This window comes from Anser cygnoides, chromosome 5, assembly GCF_040182565.1.
Source record: "Anser cygnoides isolate HZ-2024a breed goose chromosome 5, Taihu_goose_T2T_genome, whole genome shotgun sequence".
NCBI classification, from domain to species: Eukaryota; Metazoa; Chordata; class Aves; order Anseriformes; family Anatidae; genus Anser; species Anser cygnoides.
In genome coordinates this window covers 49120424-49137507 of record NC_089877.1, presented here as the reverse complement: position 1 = coordinate 49137507, position 17084 = coordinate 49120424, and the positions used below count along the sequence as shown (strand labels likewise).

The 17084-nt window shown below is 41.7% G+C and overlaps 2 protein-coding genes and 1 non-coding gene across 3 annotated transcripts in view; 1 reads left to right on the top strand and 2 right to left on the bottom strand.

Annotated features, from left to right (window-relative positions):
* NRDE2 (NRDE-2, necessary for RNA interference, domain containing) overlaps window positions 1–1695 on the top strand; it is a 30524-nt gene extending 28829 nt beyond the window's left edge. Inside the window, exon 14 of the mRNA XM_048070435.2 lies at window positions 507–1695. Within this exon, the coding sequence (XP_047926392.2) occupies window positions 507–632 (126 nt within the window). The 3' untranslated portion in view covers window positions 633–1695. The remainder of the gene's footprint in view (window positions 1–506) is intronic.
* A 2035-nt stretch (window positions 1696–3730) lies between these two features.
* On the bottom strand, window positions 3731–13207 carry PSMC1 (proteasome 26S subunit, ATPase 1). The gene is given in 12 exon segments (XM_066998252.1): window positions 3731–3971; window positions 3974–4040; window positions 4573–4727; window positions 6569–6720; window positions 8078–8267; window positions 8411–8507; window positions 10082–10210; window positions 10408–10593; window positions 11198–11322; window positions 11716–11812; window positions 12600–12653; window positions 13102–13207. Coding segments are annotated over 12 exon segments (1320 nt in total). The 5' UTR covers window positions 13105–13207; the 3' UTR covers window positions 3731–3906.
* Window positions 13208–15817: 2610 nt separating this feature from the next.
* On the bottom strand, window positions 15818–15888 carry TRNAG-CCC (transfer RNA glycine (anticodon CCC)). Its single transcript has one exon. It is a non-coding gene; the product is annotated as a tRNA-Gly (tRNA).
* Window positions 15889–17084: the final 1196 nt, after the last annotated feature.

The window sequence follows — 17084 nt, the reverse complement described above, 5'->3', positions numbered from 1 at the left end:
GATCTGAAATGGAGACAAACATACTGGTCAGTGCTGTTTGCATTTGAGAACAGAAAGGTGTTATATTGCATGAAAAAATGAGATACCAAATTCATAGATCTAGGATTAGTTGTGTCTTGCAGACCGTGTTTCATCATCACTGTGTTGGTAGCAGAAATACACAGGCAAGTTGGATGTGTTTAACTAATTGTAAGAGAAGTTATTCAGGAGCACCCACAACTCCCCCAAATGATGTCCGAGTATGCTGCAAATGCTCCAGCACCTCTTGATCTATGTTTTATCTTTTTGAATACAACTATTTAGTAACAGTTGGAAAAGGCTTTGGTTAAACATCTACATTGCTGTGAAGGTAGAAATTCTAGTTCTGTTTGTATTATTCTTAAGAAGTGTATGATATTTCCTGTGTTCTTGCTGCAGGGTTGTTTGCATGTCTACATAACCTTTCTATTGTGTCTTGCTATGATAGAAAAGTGGCAGATAAAAAAAAATTAATGTTGCCTTTCCAGGTACTGTATATGGATGCAATAGAGTACTTCCCTGATCAGCTGCAAGAGACACTTGATCTAATGACTGAAAAAGAATTAAGAGTGCGGGTACCAGTGGAAGAGCTGGATCTACTGTTAGAAGTCTAAGAGAAGATTGTGTAAGAGTGAAAAAAGTACACAAGCTAGTTCCAAAACTAACACTTAGAACTGTCTCTCTACAAGCTGGAGCTCTGTTGGGACTTGGGTACTATGTACTTTTTTTTTTTTTAAAGCTTTTGTACAAATTGCTATCAAAATGGAGTTCTACTAGCTGTGAGTATTCTGGGATCAAGTACTGCATTTTGCCCACAGAAATGCATCCATTTCTCTGAGGTATTGCTGACTCCCACAGAAGGATACCCTCTCGCAAATATCCTCCTGTTGAATGTTGCCCACATTTCTTATTCTATTGTTTGAAATTACATTCCCTGGAGTTCAATAGAGATTCAGTACATGCCAATTATGGTTTGGTGAACAGCACAGGAAATAAACATCTGCCAAGTGGATGCTCCACTGTCCTCCAGCTGGCAGACTTCAGTAATTTCCTTCAGCTTGGTATGCGTGTGTATATATAACTACCAAGTCAAACAACAGTTACATCTGTTCATAAACAGCGAAGGCCAAATCTTTGCTTGTGCAGGCACCTATTTTGGACTTGTATTTGTATGTTTTGACAGATGACCATTTTAATATGAATATTTATGAAAAATATACCTTAATTTTTAAAATTCAAATGGAACTTGAATTATTTTCTTTCTTAATTTAATAAGATTGTTAATGTATCAACAATGAAATTTTATCCATAGTGCATCTCTAAGCAGCCCAATTTAAAAAAAGTTTTTGTAATTGATTACTCTATTTTGACCCAAATATAGGCAATCATCATGAGAGAAGTAGAGGTCTGTTCTGTATTTAATCCTCACCAAAGAAGGCAGAATAGTCAAAGCATGACTCTCTCATTAGTAGCTTCAATTCCAAGAATCTCTAGGCCAGCTTCTAGAGAAATAACATGAAATATGGTAACAATTTAGCAATATAATTGTTGTATATTTATTTTGTAAGACAGAAGATACTGAAATATGTAAAAGACTGTATTTAGTGTTCCTACTTGAGACACTGAAGAACTCAAAAACTAGATCCTCATCTGAAATAGAGCTACTGAGTACCTGAATCTGTTTCAGAGGTTTTTGTTCTGTTTTGGTTTTAGAAGAAAACAAGCAACTGTCACTAACAGCACTAAAACAGTTGTGGGTCATCCAGCTGGTGAGATGTGATTACATAGAAGACTGTGGCTGGAGAAAGTCACACAACCTCTAGCTCATTTTTGCCTAATAGCAGCATAGCACAAGATAGACATGTTAGTTTAGGCTGCACTTCATTTATTCATCTTTGTTAAAGTATTTTAAATGTTACAGGGAATATGCAAAATTTTAAAATGGTAATAGAGCATATTCTAAGAGCCTTATAATATCCTGGTGATCGTAGGTGATGCTGTTTTTTCTATAAAATAACTTTTTTTTTTTTCCAAAGATGAATTATCTTTAAAATCCATGCTTCTTTCCAATATGAGAGACCTTCTGAATTGGAGGTAGGAGTTACTTTGTGTATTGAATGGCGACATCAAAAAGTGATTTTTTTTTAATTTGCTTTTGCTCTCCTGTCAAAGCAGAATGCCACTTCCTCTAAAGACCTGGAAGGGACATGGAGGTAGGGATGAGGGGCAGCATGTTTCTGTTCCTGTGTGTGTGTCTCTTCTTTGATCACCTTTGTATTCCATGTGATCCCTCCTCTGGGGCCCTTCCTCTCTTGCACAGCTTTTCCTGGTGCATCACTGCAGCTGCTTCCTTCACTTGGGGTGGTCAGGGGCTGCTCACCTAGTGGTGCTCCTGGAGCAAGTCTTGCCTTTTAATTCAGACCCCGTGAGATTTTTTTGTCTCTGTGGTGAATATGCTGGCTCTGTTGCTTTTGTCTTCATTTTTTTTGATTTGATTTTAGAAATGTTGGAGAAAGTGGCAGAAGTTAAATTCTGCTGTAAAAGCTAAACATTTGTCAAATATGTTTCTTCTTCAGTTAATGTGGTAGTCAATATACTAGAACACAGTTCTTGATCTTGTTTAATACCTTGCAGCTTTCCTTGTCAGTTCCACCAGCCTCTGTGGTTGTTGCTTCTTGCCTGCCTTACCAGCTGTGTCCCAGATAAAAAAAGAAAGCCTTGTTTACTGCATGTTCTAAAGCTCTTGAGCCCATCAAGTAGAGATGAGGCCCACTGTCATGATTAGAAAGTGCTTGCCTAAAAAAGTGCTGGCTTGGTGACTTTTCCAGGGAGACAGATCTCATAAGATTTACAGGAATGGGTAATAAACGTTGCTGTTTTTTTCCCTTTCTCCAGATGAAAACCAGCTCTATTTCAGGGTTCCTGTCATCCAGATAAACATTCCCTTCATATGTAGGATTTGTTTTTAACAATGAACCACAATTTTAACATGGAAAAACAACATCTCTTGGCCTTGCTGCTGCCATTGTTGTTAACAGCACTGGCAGTTATCAAAGGGATTGCTTTATGTGTGACTTCCAAATTTCTGTTACTGTCCAGATTTTCTTCCCACAGAAAGTTTCCACAGCAAAGACTGCACTACTTAATTGCATTCTGTATACCAAACTAACAGCTTTTATTTATATGTATTATGTATATATATATATAAATAACTTTTAAAATCAAGCATATAGTGTTTAGAAATGAATGAGTTAGAACTGCCCTTTGTTAATGTTACAAGTGCTTTTAACCAAACATATTTAGGTCTTTACACTAATATCACTGAGTAATCTGTCTTGCTTCTTGGAAGCACAAATGCTAGATACAGGGTACTTTTCCGTAACATACAATACACTTCAAGGGTTTAATATTTTCATTATTTTTTACGTATATATTACTTAGGAAAGTGAGGTACTTGGAGGTGACTTTTGTACTAGTTAGGCAGGCATGACCTGCCCCCCACTGCCCCAGGGGAAAAAAAGGTACTCTAGCTCTAAGAATAGAGGCAAGATGCAGTACTTGTGTAAGATGACCCTGCCTAACAAGGACCGAGCAGTGGGGAACCTACTGATGTGCTCTTCACTATGCATGGGGTGTGGCAGCACTTCTTGTTGGAAACAAGTCTGACTAAAGCAACAACAGTGTAAGTAACTCTTAATTATCACCAAAGCAGTTCAGTTCAAGTAAATGTTTTATTGGGAAACAAAGTGTTACACTGACTGAAAACCATGATCCACCAGAACTTAACCTCTTCAGGAACGAGAATTAGCTAGACTCTCTGGTTTTACACACAACAGTCATCTCAACCAGGAAAGAGTTCCCAAAAGTTCCTGAACATGCAGAGATAACTTAAAGATACAGTCCCTCTGGGGTTCCCTCTTGCTTCTTATAGAGAACGTTCTCTTTTGATTTTTGAAGTCTTCATTTGTTACTTTCATTCGCCGTTCCCTCAATGCCATCAACCCAGCTTCTGTACAAATTGCCTACAGCAGAGAAAGCAAAAGTAAGTTACTGATTCTGCAGCTACTTCAAACAACACCTCAGAAGATAGCTAGAGCTATACAAAAATTCTGCTCAGGCTGTAGTGGTGAAGATTGTTAGCAAAATTAAAATTCAGTTTTCGCTACTGTTTAGTAGCACTGAAGCATGTAACACCATCTGGATAAAGCCAGATGTCTTTCCATAAAGTAGTGGTTGCATGACAAAAGAAATGCAGCTTCACAATAATTCCCATTTCCCTCCTCCCCACAGAACAAAGGCATCCAGCTCGTAACTGTAGACTGTTACACTTCTGCAGTGGGGTGACAAAGGAAAGTTAATACCATGTGGTAACTCTAGCAAGACCTTTGTTTACTTCAGCCATAGTATGCTTCTTATCCTGGACTGTTTTGCATGATTAACAATATCTTGGATGCTTCTTCATGATTCCATATTCCTTTTCTAATTTATGACGTTTTGGATACAGTTAAACTTGGGACTTAGGTTTTGAACTATGAACAGTGGTGGTGTACACACCTTAATATCTGCACCACTGAGATCATCTTTTGCCATAATCAGCTCATCCAACGTCACATCGTCTGCCAGCGTCATCCTGCTTGTGTGAATCTGAAAGATTCGTTTCTTGGTCTTCTCATCAGGTAGAGGGAACTCTATTTTCCTGTCAATACGTCCTGCACAAAAGAAAAGTTCATGCTTAGTTGTTTGATTGTTTTTTTGTGTGCATCTACTGGAAAAAGAGCAGGAAGAACATTTCAAATTTATACTGATGGTAACTATCTTCATGCCAGAATCAATCATGTCTTAAGAGTAGAAAGTGAGATCAGACAGTTCTGTTTGTAATGAACACAAAGGTGGAGCTGAAAAGAGATGCACTGCTGCTTTGTAAAAGCCTGTGTAACTGCAAGTAAAAGGCATCTTACCTGGGAGGCATCAAAAACCCTAGCTTCCTCGAGTCGTGTAAATATAAGAGTAATTCATCATACCACAGAGAAGTGTTAATCCAGTACCTATACTCTAGTAACACACTTCATTTTACTCTGAGATTACATTTAACTCTGAAGCTAAATTTAAATTAAATTTAATTTTTTAAATTAATTTTTTATTTTTTTTATTTTTTTTAAATTTAATTTTTAAATGAAGTAATTTAGCTTCATTTAACTCTGCCACATACACACAAAAAGAAGTTACTGTGGCAAGATGAACCCTTCCTATATAATTAACTTCTCAAAAAAAATGTTAGAAGTGTTATGTAGTACTGTAAAAACCTATATGAAGAAATAAGGCTTTGCATAAGTTCTGCTGGAAGTTCCTACCAGATATTTCCTGAAGTCCCTACTGCCAGAAAGCTGTTCCAGCTCCTATGGTTCCAACTTACTTAATAAGCATTCCTTTTAAAGATATTTTCCATCTCCAGATCACGCTCATTATCCTCTAGTTTTACAGTATTTACTTCAAGGGGTTGATGGTACCACATACAGTATTCCAGAGTAAAACAGACTGGTAACAGTTTACCAAGCTCATGCCACAGTTGCTCAAGCACTGGTAATTTAAATACATGATAGGCATAGGAGGTTTCTTTCCATTTAATTTCAGAACACCCTAACTTGGCTTTTAACATCAGTACAGTATTTTCTGCTCAGTTCTCAAACAACAACTGCTTTTGAGTTGGAGAGGTAAGCCTAAGATGGAGACAAAACCAGCTTATTGAAAAATCACAACTTCATATGGTGGAGGTCCTCTCTAAACTCCTTGGTTCCATACAGTCTATTGACCACTCAGATGCATTCATCTAGAATTATTTTGCTCTCTATTTTATCTGTGTTACTTAAGAAAAATATCTTTACAACTCCTTCAATACTTCAGATTTACTCAAGGACTCTACCAGGAAGCTTATTCCCTTGATCTCTCTGTTGCTTTCAAACTTCTCGTTTAAAAGACACCACATGTATTTATGCAGGTTTTGGTACAGTTTTGCTGGCCATTTAAAAATATTATTTGTGTCTGTTCAAGCTCTTGGCTCAACATGTAACACACATATAAAAATAAGATACTATTTCTCCCTCACTCATCCCCGAAATGACAGATCACTAAAGAAGCAGACCGGTATCACTGCATCAAAATCCACCCACTGTTCAACTTAAGGTCTCGCCTATTGAATTCAAATGGGAACGCCCTACTTTCCCCAGCTGCTGAAGGTGTTAACAAAATGCTGCTGCTCCACTACGTACCCACATTAACAATCACTTCCCAAAATACAAAGGAAGAATGTTTTAATTATTTATACGTATAAGAGGAGTTAACACATTTCTTCTCCTGCCCAGGTTTTTCTTCCATTTAGAAACTCGTGAATGGGTTCTGATTTTTAACAGACACACCAGCATAGATGAGATGGTGAATAGAGACAAACCACTGACATGCATTCTTCTGACCAGCCCATGTGTTTAATAAGCTGTGTGACAAGTCCTTCCACAGGGGGAAGTGCCTTAAGCATACACGCTGGGCAGTCTCTTACCTGGCCTAATTAGAGCTGGATCCAGCGTTTCTATTCTGTTTGTGGCCATGATAACTTTAACGTCCCCTCGAGAGTCAAACCCATCCAGCTGGTTCAGCAGCTCCAGCATTGTGCGCTGGATCTCTCTCTCACCGCCTGAATTTGAGTCATACCTTTAAGACAAGAAAATAGTCAGAAAAAGCACTATGCAAATTTAAGAACATACTTCACATTAACTGCCACAAATACACAAAACAGTCTTTTTAAAATGCCCGTGTTACAACAGAATTTTAAACATTCGCCTATAGAAAGCAAAAAGCAGGTTTTCACAATCTCATTGTGACATCTAGGTAAGTACAGAGGCACTGAACTATTCTTGTAGCTGTGCACAATAACAGCAGTTACATGAAGGAAGTCTGTTCTTTTCCTATGTCTGTAATATAGTTGGAAATCTCATCTCTCCTTAACACATGAACAAAAATGTAAAAAAAAAAACAAAAAACACAAAACTAGTTCGTAAAAGGACACGCATCCAACTTGGAAGAAAATAAAGCCGGACAGTTGTTTTTTTCCCCTTATGCACACAGGCACAACTGTATGCTTTTCAGCCTTACTAATGTGGCTCCTGGTTTTACTCTGCCCTTCCTAAAACACAGGTACCAGGGGATAGAGTTCTGTGCTTTAGTCACTTCACTTTGCAAATACCAGACTAGGTACTCCATACAAAAAGCCTCATCCATGTTTAGGAACAGTCTGAAGCAACGTAGCAGTTATGAAGACTTGTGAGTGTTACACAATTCCCCATCAGCCCCATCTGTTCTACATATGCTGAAATACGGGGGGCAGAAGCTCCTTTATACTGGAGATTCAGGCTGGCAGCTGCGTAGTAAGATATATGAGCATCATTTTGTTTATTTAAAGGAGAACGTATAACTGCTTTAAAGCCTATCTGATTGGACAGCTCCAAGCAGCCTACGGAGTTTTCAAACACAGCTTGGCTACAGGCTGAACAACAGCTTAGCTTGACATAAGCAATGCTGATCAAATTCCACATCCATGACATTACACTCTGTAACTTCCCACAGAACATTCTAAAAACTTAGTTGTAACTGTTCAGCTACCTATTTAGAAAGGCACACAACACACAGATGTACTCAGTGTTAAATACACTGCTTTACTCTTGAATCACTGAAGCCAGTTCCTGTGTTTGCACTTGCACTGAAAGCATGCCATAGACACTTGCACGGTGCCTCTTCCAGTGCAAGACGCTGTGTCATGGAACCAGGTAGCAAGAGAAAAGAGGTTAAATCTCTGGTCACACCTATTTAACACAAAAACGTTGTGGTGTTTATGTTAGTCTGAATAGTTGACTTCTTACCTGCAGAAAATTGCTTAAATCAAAAATATTACAGAAATGGTAGCAGAGCTAAGAAACAGGGTATCAGTACGGTTGCAAAAGATGACTTTCCGGTAAGCCTTTTATTGTCCTTGGCAATACCTCTGTGCGAAGTGGAAGCTACAACACCGTACCTCTTTGTACCAATGGCATCGATTTCATCAATGAAGACAATGGACGGAGCATGCTCTTCAGCCACACGGAACAGTTCTCGCACGAGCTTTGGACCATCACCCAAGTACTTCTGTATAAGTTCTGAACCAACAACTCGCAGGAAGGTCGCTGAAGTTTGGTTTGCTACTGCTTTGGCCAGTAAAGTTTTACCTAATTGCAAAGAAATACTGTAATTAGTCTGCAGGCAAAATAAAAGAGTCATATCAAATTTGTGACAGACGTGGCAGTGGTTTAACGCTACCCAAGTAAAATTTATTTTTCTTGTGCTAGCTTGGTACAGAACTCTAAGATACCTGTGCCAGGCGGGCCATACAGAATGACTCCTTTGGGCGGCTTTATCCCCATCTCTTCGTAATACTCAGGATGGGTGAGGGGAAGCTCCACAGACTCCTGCATCATGACAAAAACAAATGTGTTTTTATAAACAGTGAGCACTCTCCACAGAAGATCTGTGGGGTTCTTCAGGACTGCATTAATAAAAGGCAAAAAGAACACAAGTAATTGCAAGGCAGACCTTGAAAAAACATGCATCTCGGTTGCCTGCAATTCTAAGGCAGGCAACTATTCTACCCAAACAGGTCTTCCTATTGCTTCTCTTCCACGTGTCAAGCTGAAACAGTGAGAGTCCCCCCCTCCTTCAATCTAAACACAACAGGCTGAATTTAGAACTCAGACCCTGGCTCCCAAACACTCATACAGTACTTCGGGGGGAGGCTTTCCTTTAAGAATGCTTTCCAGTATGAGCTACCAGACGCTACGGATGAATGTTTTAAGTGCATTTATGATTTTGGATGTGTATCCAAAGCAAAAGAGTTGAGTTGGCTGTTTGACTGAGGGTGGTGGTTGATGAGAAGCTCAACACAAGCCAGCAATGTGCACTTGCAGCCCAGAAAGCCAACCGTACCCTGCTGCATCAAAGCAGTGTGGTCAGCAGGTCGAGGGAGGTGATTCTGCCCCTCTACTTGCTCTTGTGAGACCCCACCAGGAGCCCTGCGCTCAGCTCTGGGGCCCCCAGCACACAAAGGGCACGGACCTGTTGGAGTGAGCCCAGAGGAGGGACACAAGGATGCCAGAGGGCTGGAGCACCCCTCCTGTGAAGAGAGGCTGAGAGTTGGGGTTCTTCAGCCTGGAGAAGAGAAGGCTCTGGGAAGACCTTAGAGCAACCTTCCAGCCCCTGAAGGGACCGTACAGGAAAGCTGGGGAGGGGCTTTTTTTTCAAGGAGTTCAGTGACAGAACAAGGGGTAACAGCTTTAAACTAAAAGAAGGCAGGCTTAGATTAGATGTAAGGAGGAAATTCTTTACTCAGAGGGTGGTGAGGCACTGGCACAGGTTGCCCAGAGAAGCTGTGGCTGCCCCATCCCTGGAGGTGCTCAAGGCCAGGCTGGATGGGGCTTTGGGCAGCCTGCTCTGGTGGGAGGTGTCCCTGCCCACGGCAGGGGGGTTGGAACCAGATGGTCCTTAAGGACCCTTCCAATCCAAACCGTTCTATGATTCTATGAGTTTTCACAGGGTTCGCTCTAAGCTCTGATGGTAGGAAAACAAAAAATACACCAAACCCCACAAACGAACAAACAAAAAACCCCACCCTTCAAATCCTTCAATTACATGTCATCTGCACTTTTCAGAAGGCACCCCCTTATCTTTCAATAATCAATAACTTTACAACTTACACACTGCAAACCAATAAATTATCGCACAGATTATGAGCTCAGTGCTTTATACATTCCACAGAAACTGTGGAATGTTTCTGTGCATACGGTTTGTGCATGGGTATACTACAAACTTAAAAGGTTTGTTTAGGTCCATGCGTGTCTGTAGTGAAACTGAACCAAGAAATGCACTTGCAAGATACAAACCACCACCACACGAACAGCAGTTGGTTCTGCTGTTATTGCTTCAGGCTCCTGGCCTAACAGCTATGTTTATAGTTTACTTAACAGCACAAATTAGCCCATCAGAATACCTTGATTTCCTGAATCTGGTTGTCAAGGCCACCAATGTCAGCATACGTTTCTTGAGGAGCTTTCTCAACTTTCATCACAGTAACTAGGGGATCTGTGTCATCCATCAGGACTCCTATCACAGCATGAACCTAATGCAAGCATTAAGAGTTGTTAAAGAAAGCAAGCAGCATTGATACAAGATCAAACCGAAACCCAACACCCATACATTTAGGTGTGTGAATAAATGGCACTAGCCTCAGACCCTGCGACCCTGAGATTCTCAGAACAGAGGCCAGTCAGAACAGCAGAAGAGCGTGTGCTTCTTTTAGCAGCTCGCATAACTCACCTTATGATTTAGCAAAACAGAGCAGCCGGGCTCCAGCAAATCCTTGTCCACAAACGACAGAATGCTGACGTAGTGTTCTGATCCCACTGAGGTGGACACAATAGCGTGGTTATCATCAATGATCTCCTCCAAGGTACCCACAGACATCGGTGTTCCCCTCAGATCATCCACCTTTGATCTTTCCTCCTGTTGTCAAGGAGAATTCAAGAAACAACTTAAGAACACAGACAAAAACATTACTATTAATGGGTTGGGCCAGAATTTTGAGTGTTACCTTCATCTTAACTACAGCACAGCTAAAAGCTGACAGCACATTTGGGAGATTCATTGTATTTCTCAGTTCACTTTACAAGCCAAATGACAAACATTTTTTGCTATTGTTTCACTGCCCCAAAAGGCATAAAAGCACAGGCCAGTAACATAACTCACTATTATTTTAGTTCTACGGACACTAGCATATGGATATGCCTAGCTAAAATATTCTTTCTTTCTCATATGGGACCCGCACTTTCACAGACCACTAAGAAGCAAAAAAAAAAAAAAAAAAAACGAACAAAACCAAAACCAACTACTGACTCATCTGTAATAACCTATGCTTGGACTAAACGCATTAAACCACTAGAAAAATACCCTACTTTCCAAACAGTAATTGAGATATAATGAAAAATTTTAATACACGTAACATTTAGAATGACTTACACATTCACGACACTTTCTTTCCATTGCTTCTGTATTAAGTAGCTTACATTAGAGCACTCATTTTAACATTAACAGTTCACTCAAAACTCACCTCTTGTTTCTCTTCCAAAGGTTTCATTTGTTCTTGATTTCTGATAAATTCTTCCTCCATTAACAGGTAATCTTTAATCCTCTCTAATTTCAATAGTTTGAGTCTGCACTGTGTGTGAGGAGTCACTGTAATCACAAGTACAATCACAATATTTTAGGTCAAGACTGACATGGTACCAACTGTTAATTCATTACCAGAATTTCTGCTTTATTTTCTGACAATACTTTCTATACAAGCAGCAATCACTAAGTAACATCACTGTGTAAATCTTGCCCCACTAAGTTTTGGTCAAAAAATCTTTTAAATGCTATTTCCCCTACTTTTCTCCTAATTTCAATGTCTGTCTCTTAAATGGGAATCCATGGGATGCATCTTGCATAACAACAATCTTATTTTGTATTTTTAAGTTTATACGAAATGAAACTGCATTTGGCCTTGTGGTTTAATCATTTATGTCTCGGGCTGTACATCCGGCCACATCTCGGGGACAGGACTGCTGGGGCAGGCAGAATGCTCACCTAGAGGGAGTTTGCTGGCAGCATCTGGTCCCTTTGTTTTCTTCTTCTTTTTCCCCACTCTGGTTGGAACTGGAGGTTCATATTTCTTCTTCTTGTCCTTATCCATAAAAGGAATTTCATGGGAAAAAAAAATATCAGAATAAAAGCAATGAAGAAACACACACAGAGGTTAGGTACACAGACTGAGAGCTCAACTTCACCTGAACGACTACGTAACAAAATTGTTTCCTTTACAATATAGAGAGACAAGCCCAAAAGAAGTATTAACCTTATTTTCAAGAAGATTTTAAAATTTCTTCTCCCGCTTATTTTAGATTTCTTCCATTTTCAGTGAATATAGAACACAGAAGGCTGAAACCTGAACTAAACCACAAACCACTCGTACACGAGAGAATGAAGAAAACACTGAAGCTGAACACTTCTGTTGTTTTTAATCTACACATAACATGACTTCAGTTTGCCAGCTTATATATAGCTCGCAATATACAGTATTATGCTTCCATTTCCTAAGGAAACTGACCTCTAAGGTTCCACAACGTTATGTAAAGACCTCACGCAAATACCCGTACAGTGCCATTTTCAAATCAAAACCAGTTACTTAACTGCCACCTTAAAGGCTTTCCTAACCCAGGCAGATTTACAGGGCTTTTATTTTTATTTTTTACTTTTATAAGTAAATTTCTACTGCCAAATATTTTCAGTTTTCCTTTGCACCAAAGTCCCCTTCTGTATTTTTGAACGGCAACCTATTTTCTTCTGCGCGCATCCAGAGGAAATAACGTAGCTCTGGGAGCAGAGAAGAAAAAAAGTGACTTACAACCCGCTGCAGCCAGCCTCTGCAGTAGCACAGCTGTAAGAAAAGGCGCTTGTTTGGGTTTAGTTACCTTGTCATCCTTCTTGCCACCACCAGGACCGTGTCCACCACTTTGACTTTGACCCTGAATAAAGTAAGATAAAGCAGAAAATCACGAGAGCCATATAAACGTGGAAACGCAGCGATCCTGAAGCCTAAGCGCAGCTCCGCGTAAGCAGAAGGCCGGCTCAGACCCCCCTACCCAAACAAGCCCCCAGCCGCCTGCCAGAGGCGGACGGAGGGCTCCAGGCGGCGCGGCACGCCGCCGCTACGGGCGGCCCTGACCCTCACAGCACCGCGCCGGGCCGGCCCCTCGGCGCAGCCCCGCTCACAGCGCCGTGACTCGGCAAAACGCGCCCAGGGGCTCCTGAGGGCTCCGGGGTCCCGCCAGGGCGCTGAGGGGCGCCGAGGGCCGGGCCCGGCCCGGCCCGGCCCGGCCCCCCCCCCACCGCCCGCCCCCGCCCCAGCCCCGCCGCGGCCGCCCGTTCCCGTTCCCGCTCCCGCTCCCGCTCCCGTCCCCGTCCCCCCCTCACCATCTTCCCTCCGCGCCGCACCGGAAGCGCCGCGCCCGACGGCAGCCGGCAGGGGACAGGGCGGCGGTGGCGCTACGGTGCGCGGAGAGGGCCAGAACCCGCCGGCGGGGCGGGGCGGGGGGGCGGGGCGGGGGGGGCGGGGCCGCCATTTGCCCGCCCGCCGCCGGCGGGAGCGCGCCGTGTGGTGCCCGCCGGGGGGGCGCTGGGCTGCTCCCGGCCGCCCTTTTAGGCGCTGCTGCCGAGTTACGCTTTCTGGTTTTCCTAACAGAAGAAACATCCCGTAACGGACAAACGTGACATTCTGAGCAGGCTGGGGGCGGCAGCTTTTGATTAAATCGTGTGAAACGGTGTGCTCTGCCCCTCAGTGCCAGAAATCAGACGAGCTTTCAACTCTCTTCCCCCATGAGATATTTTTCAGAAATTCCTACAATTTAATTCACATCAGAACAAGAAGCTCACGATACTTAATTGCATCTCATCATCAACCAGCTGCCACAATGTTAATATCCATAAAAATGACACTAAATCTTATAAAATTATATTAAATCTTCTGAATGTGTTGGAAAAGCATGTCTTAGTCGTGTTAGTTGTTACCTCCTCTAACCACTACCAGAGGGGTCTTTTTTGGAAGTTCAAAGCACTCTGGTAGTGTTGTGCCACAAGTGGAAAGCTTTGTGTTTGCAGCTCCTCCCTGCAGTCCACACCTGCCCGGGTCGGTGTCACGGGAGGTGCTTTAAAATACACCATCATGACGAAGTCATCGGTCACATCTTAGCCTTTGCAGACATACTGCGAAGTCTGCTCTCAATGTGTGGCCCGGTACTGTGAAAACAGATATGTGAACACTAGAGACTAGCCTGAAATATGGAAAGAATCATGGAACATCCAAGTTGGAAGGGACCCGCAAGGATCATCAAGTCCAAATCCTGGGTCCCCAAAGCTTTTCCCCATAAATAAATATTTTTTTCCCCAGTTCCCCCATAAATGAATAAATAAATAGAAGGAAAAAAAAAAAAAAAAAAAGGAACAAAACCAGAGGTAAAGTTTTGCAATATTGATGGAAGGATCTTCTACTGAAACCGTGTCTGGACTAGCACACTGAGTACTGCCTGCAGCAAATGTTTCCAGAGTGCTACTGGTACTGGTTGTTCTCTACCTGTAGTGTGAGCTACCGTGTGTTTTGATTGTTCCAACAATATAAATGGGAATTAACTTTGTGTATAAAAACCTAGCAGCTCTTCTTCCAAAAGTTTGTTTTCCTGTAAGATTTTTTCCATCTGTGTTTTCAAAATAAATGAAGGCATCCGACCTTGTTTTACAGTTATTTGCAGAGAGAGTAACTAGAAAACCTCAGTAATGAAAGAATGGAAATACAAATCAAAGAAAGTGAGTTGTTTTTTAAATGTACGTCTAGGAATGAAATCTAAATTTCAGGAGTTTTAATTGCCAATAAAGAGACATTGTGGTGAGTTTTCTGGTAGGACTCCTTGCTGTGAGCAGATCTGTGTGGGAATGCATCAGCAGAGGAGAAAGAGTGGTAAATATTCTTTGAATTTGTATTCAAAGTTACTTTTTTTTTTTTTCCCCTAGACCTGGTGCTTCCTTTCATCTCTTCCATCAGCTACTCAGTATAAAAGCACAGAGTTTTTTTCTTGTAATAATTGCTTTTCCTACAAGCAGCCCTGAAAGAACACTAGTAAAGTTTTCCAGAAATCCCCCAAGTAAACGTACTACCTGTCTGCAACATTCCTGGGGAACAGCTGTAGAAACTTCCAGTGTTTCCACTGACATTCTCAACAGTAAAGCACAGACTGAACACAAACGTGTGCCCAGCCCAGAACCAAACACCTGTTTGGGGTTGAGCCTGTTTCCCACTGCTTGCACGCACAGAGCTGGGCACAGGAGCCCTGTCCCTGTTTCGGGCCCGCCAAATTTGCTCCCCACCTGTCCCCTGCAGCACCCAAGTGCCTGCCTTCTTTGCTGGAGCAGTCACTGTGCTTTTGTAACACATACTTTATGGAATTTACTGTCTTACAGGATCATATATGTTTATTTATTTATTTAACCTTACACTGTATAGCTAAAAGACTATCCTCTCACTAAAATATATACACTTGTCCTCTCTTCAATCTCTCTTTTGATTCAGGTATACCCATATTTATTTACAATTATACCTGCAATTGGTAGGACTGGTTTCACAGAATCATAGAATCACTAAGGCTGGAAAAGCCCTCCAAGATCATCTCGTCCAACCATCACCCTACCACCAACGCCACCCACTAACCCATGTCCCTAAGCACCATGTCCAACCTTTCCTTGAACACCCCCAAGGGACGGTGACTCCACCACCTCCCCAGGCAACCCGTCCCAATGCCTCACTGCTCTTTCTGAGGAGAAATGTCTCCTCATTTCCCACCTGAACCTCGCCTGGCACAACTTGAGGCCATTTTCTCTAGTCCTATCACTAGTTATCTGTGAGAAGAGGCCGACCCCCAGCTCCCCACACCTTCCTTTCAGGTAGCTGTAGAGAGCAATAAGGTCTCCCCTGAGCCTCCTCTTCTCCAGACTAAACAACCTCAGGTCCCTCAGCCGCTCCTCACAGGACTTGTGTGTTCCAGGCCCTTCAGCAGCTCCGTAGCCCTTCTCTGGACGTGCTCCAGGGCCTCCATGTCCTTCCTGTACTGAGGGGCCCAAAACTGAACTCGAAAAATTACCGTGCACCGCCCGGGAATCGAACCCGGGTCGCAAGAATGGGAATCTTGCATGATACCACTACACCAGCGGTGCAGCTTTGATTCAGATTTCTTGTCACTACTTCTTATAAAACATTTTAGTCGCTTGTAGCTTAGCAGTCATTTGAAGTGGGATAATTATTTCATAAGCTCACCAGAATGGTAGGAGTGTGGGGTGAACCTAAAGGCTCAGCTTTGCGTTTCTGAACTCACAAGACACATCTATGACAGCAATCTGTTTTTGTAGCTTTTATAAATATTAGGAAATTATATATGAGAGCTACATTAAAAGGATGTTGTCAAGATTGTCATTAACTTAAACACACACTATGAAACAGTTGTGGCAGAAAACAAGAATCAGAAGGGAAATACTGTGTTTTTTAAACTAATTTCCTGATTTGGGGTGATCTGGTTAATGGTTTTGAATTCTTGGGGTTGTCAATGCTGATTAACTGTGAGTGCTACAGAAATTCACTTATGTAACCTGGCTGCATGTCTTAGCTATCAACATCCAGATTTTTGGTTTAGATGCAGAGCATGGATAATAACAAATTAGGAAATGTGAAGAATAAATACGTTTAATGATCAAAGTGCCTCTGATTTTTGTGTTGCCCTCACTAGAAAGAAAAAAAAGTGAACAAGCAGGGGTAACCAAAAAAACATAAAGTCCTTTGTTTGCTAAAAATGAACATAGCCTTAGGAGCATCAAAAAGCTGCCCCTTCATATCAAAAAATGTTGAGCATTGTTCAGAGAGGGTGATTTATTTTATTTTATTTTATTTTATTTTATTTTATTTTATTTTTGCAATGTGTTTTTCTTACAGTGTTTTTTATTCCCTCTTCTTTATTCTGCAATAAGCTTACTGCTGATTTTCTAGGCATATTTTAAAGCCCACATCTTTATTCCCAAGCATTTGGGGAAGAAGAGGGCAGTTGAGGTCTGGGGGAATATTAGGGCAGGGATTAGTAGCTAGCAGGGAGGTTTATTTTCCCTTTGTACATTGAGGAAATCGCTAGGATTGCTTGTACTGTTGAGGTTAATCTGGATTTCTTAATACATGTCAAGGCACCTAAAGCTTTTTTAAATGTTTCCATAGATGTAAACAAACCTCCAGATAAGAAAAAGATCACTCTTGTTATTGCAGCTACATGTAGTGGGTTTGGAAGATATTCCCACCACCTGCTGACTGGCACGTGACTACATGAAGGGTAGTTATAGGCAGGGTGCTGACTCCCTGTAGGCTCCCCTCC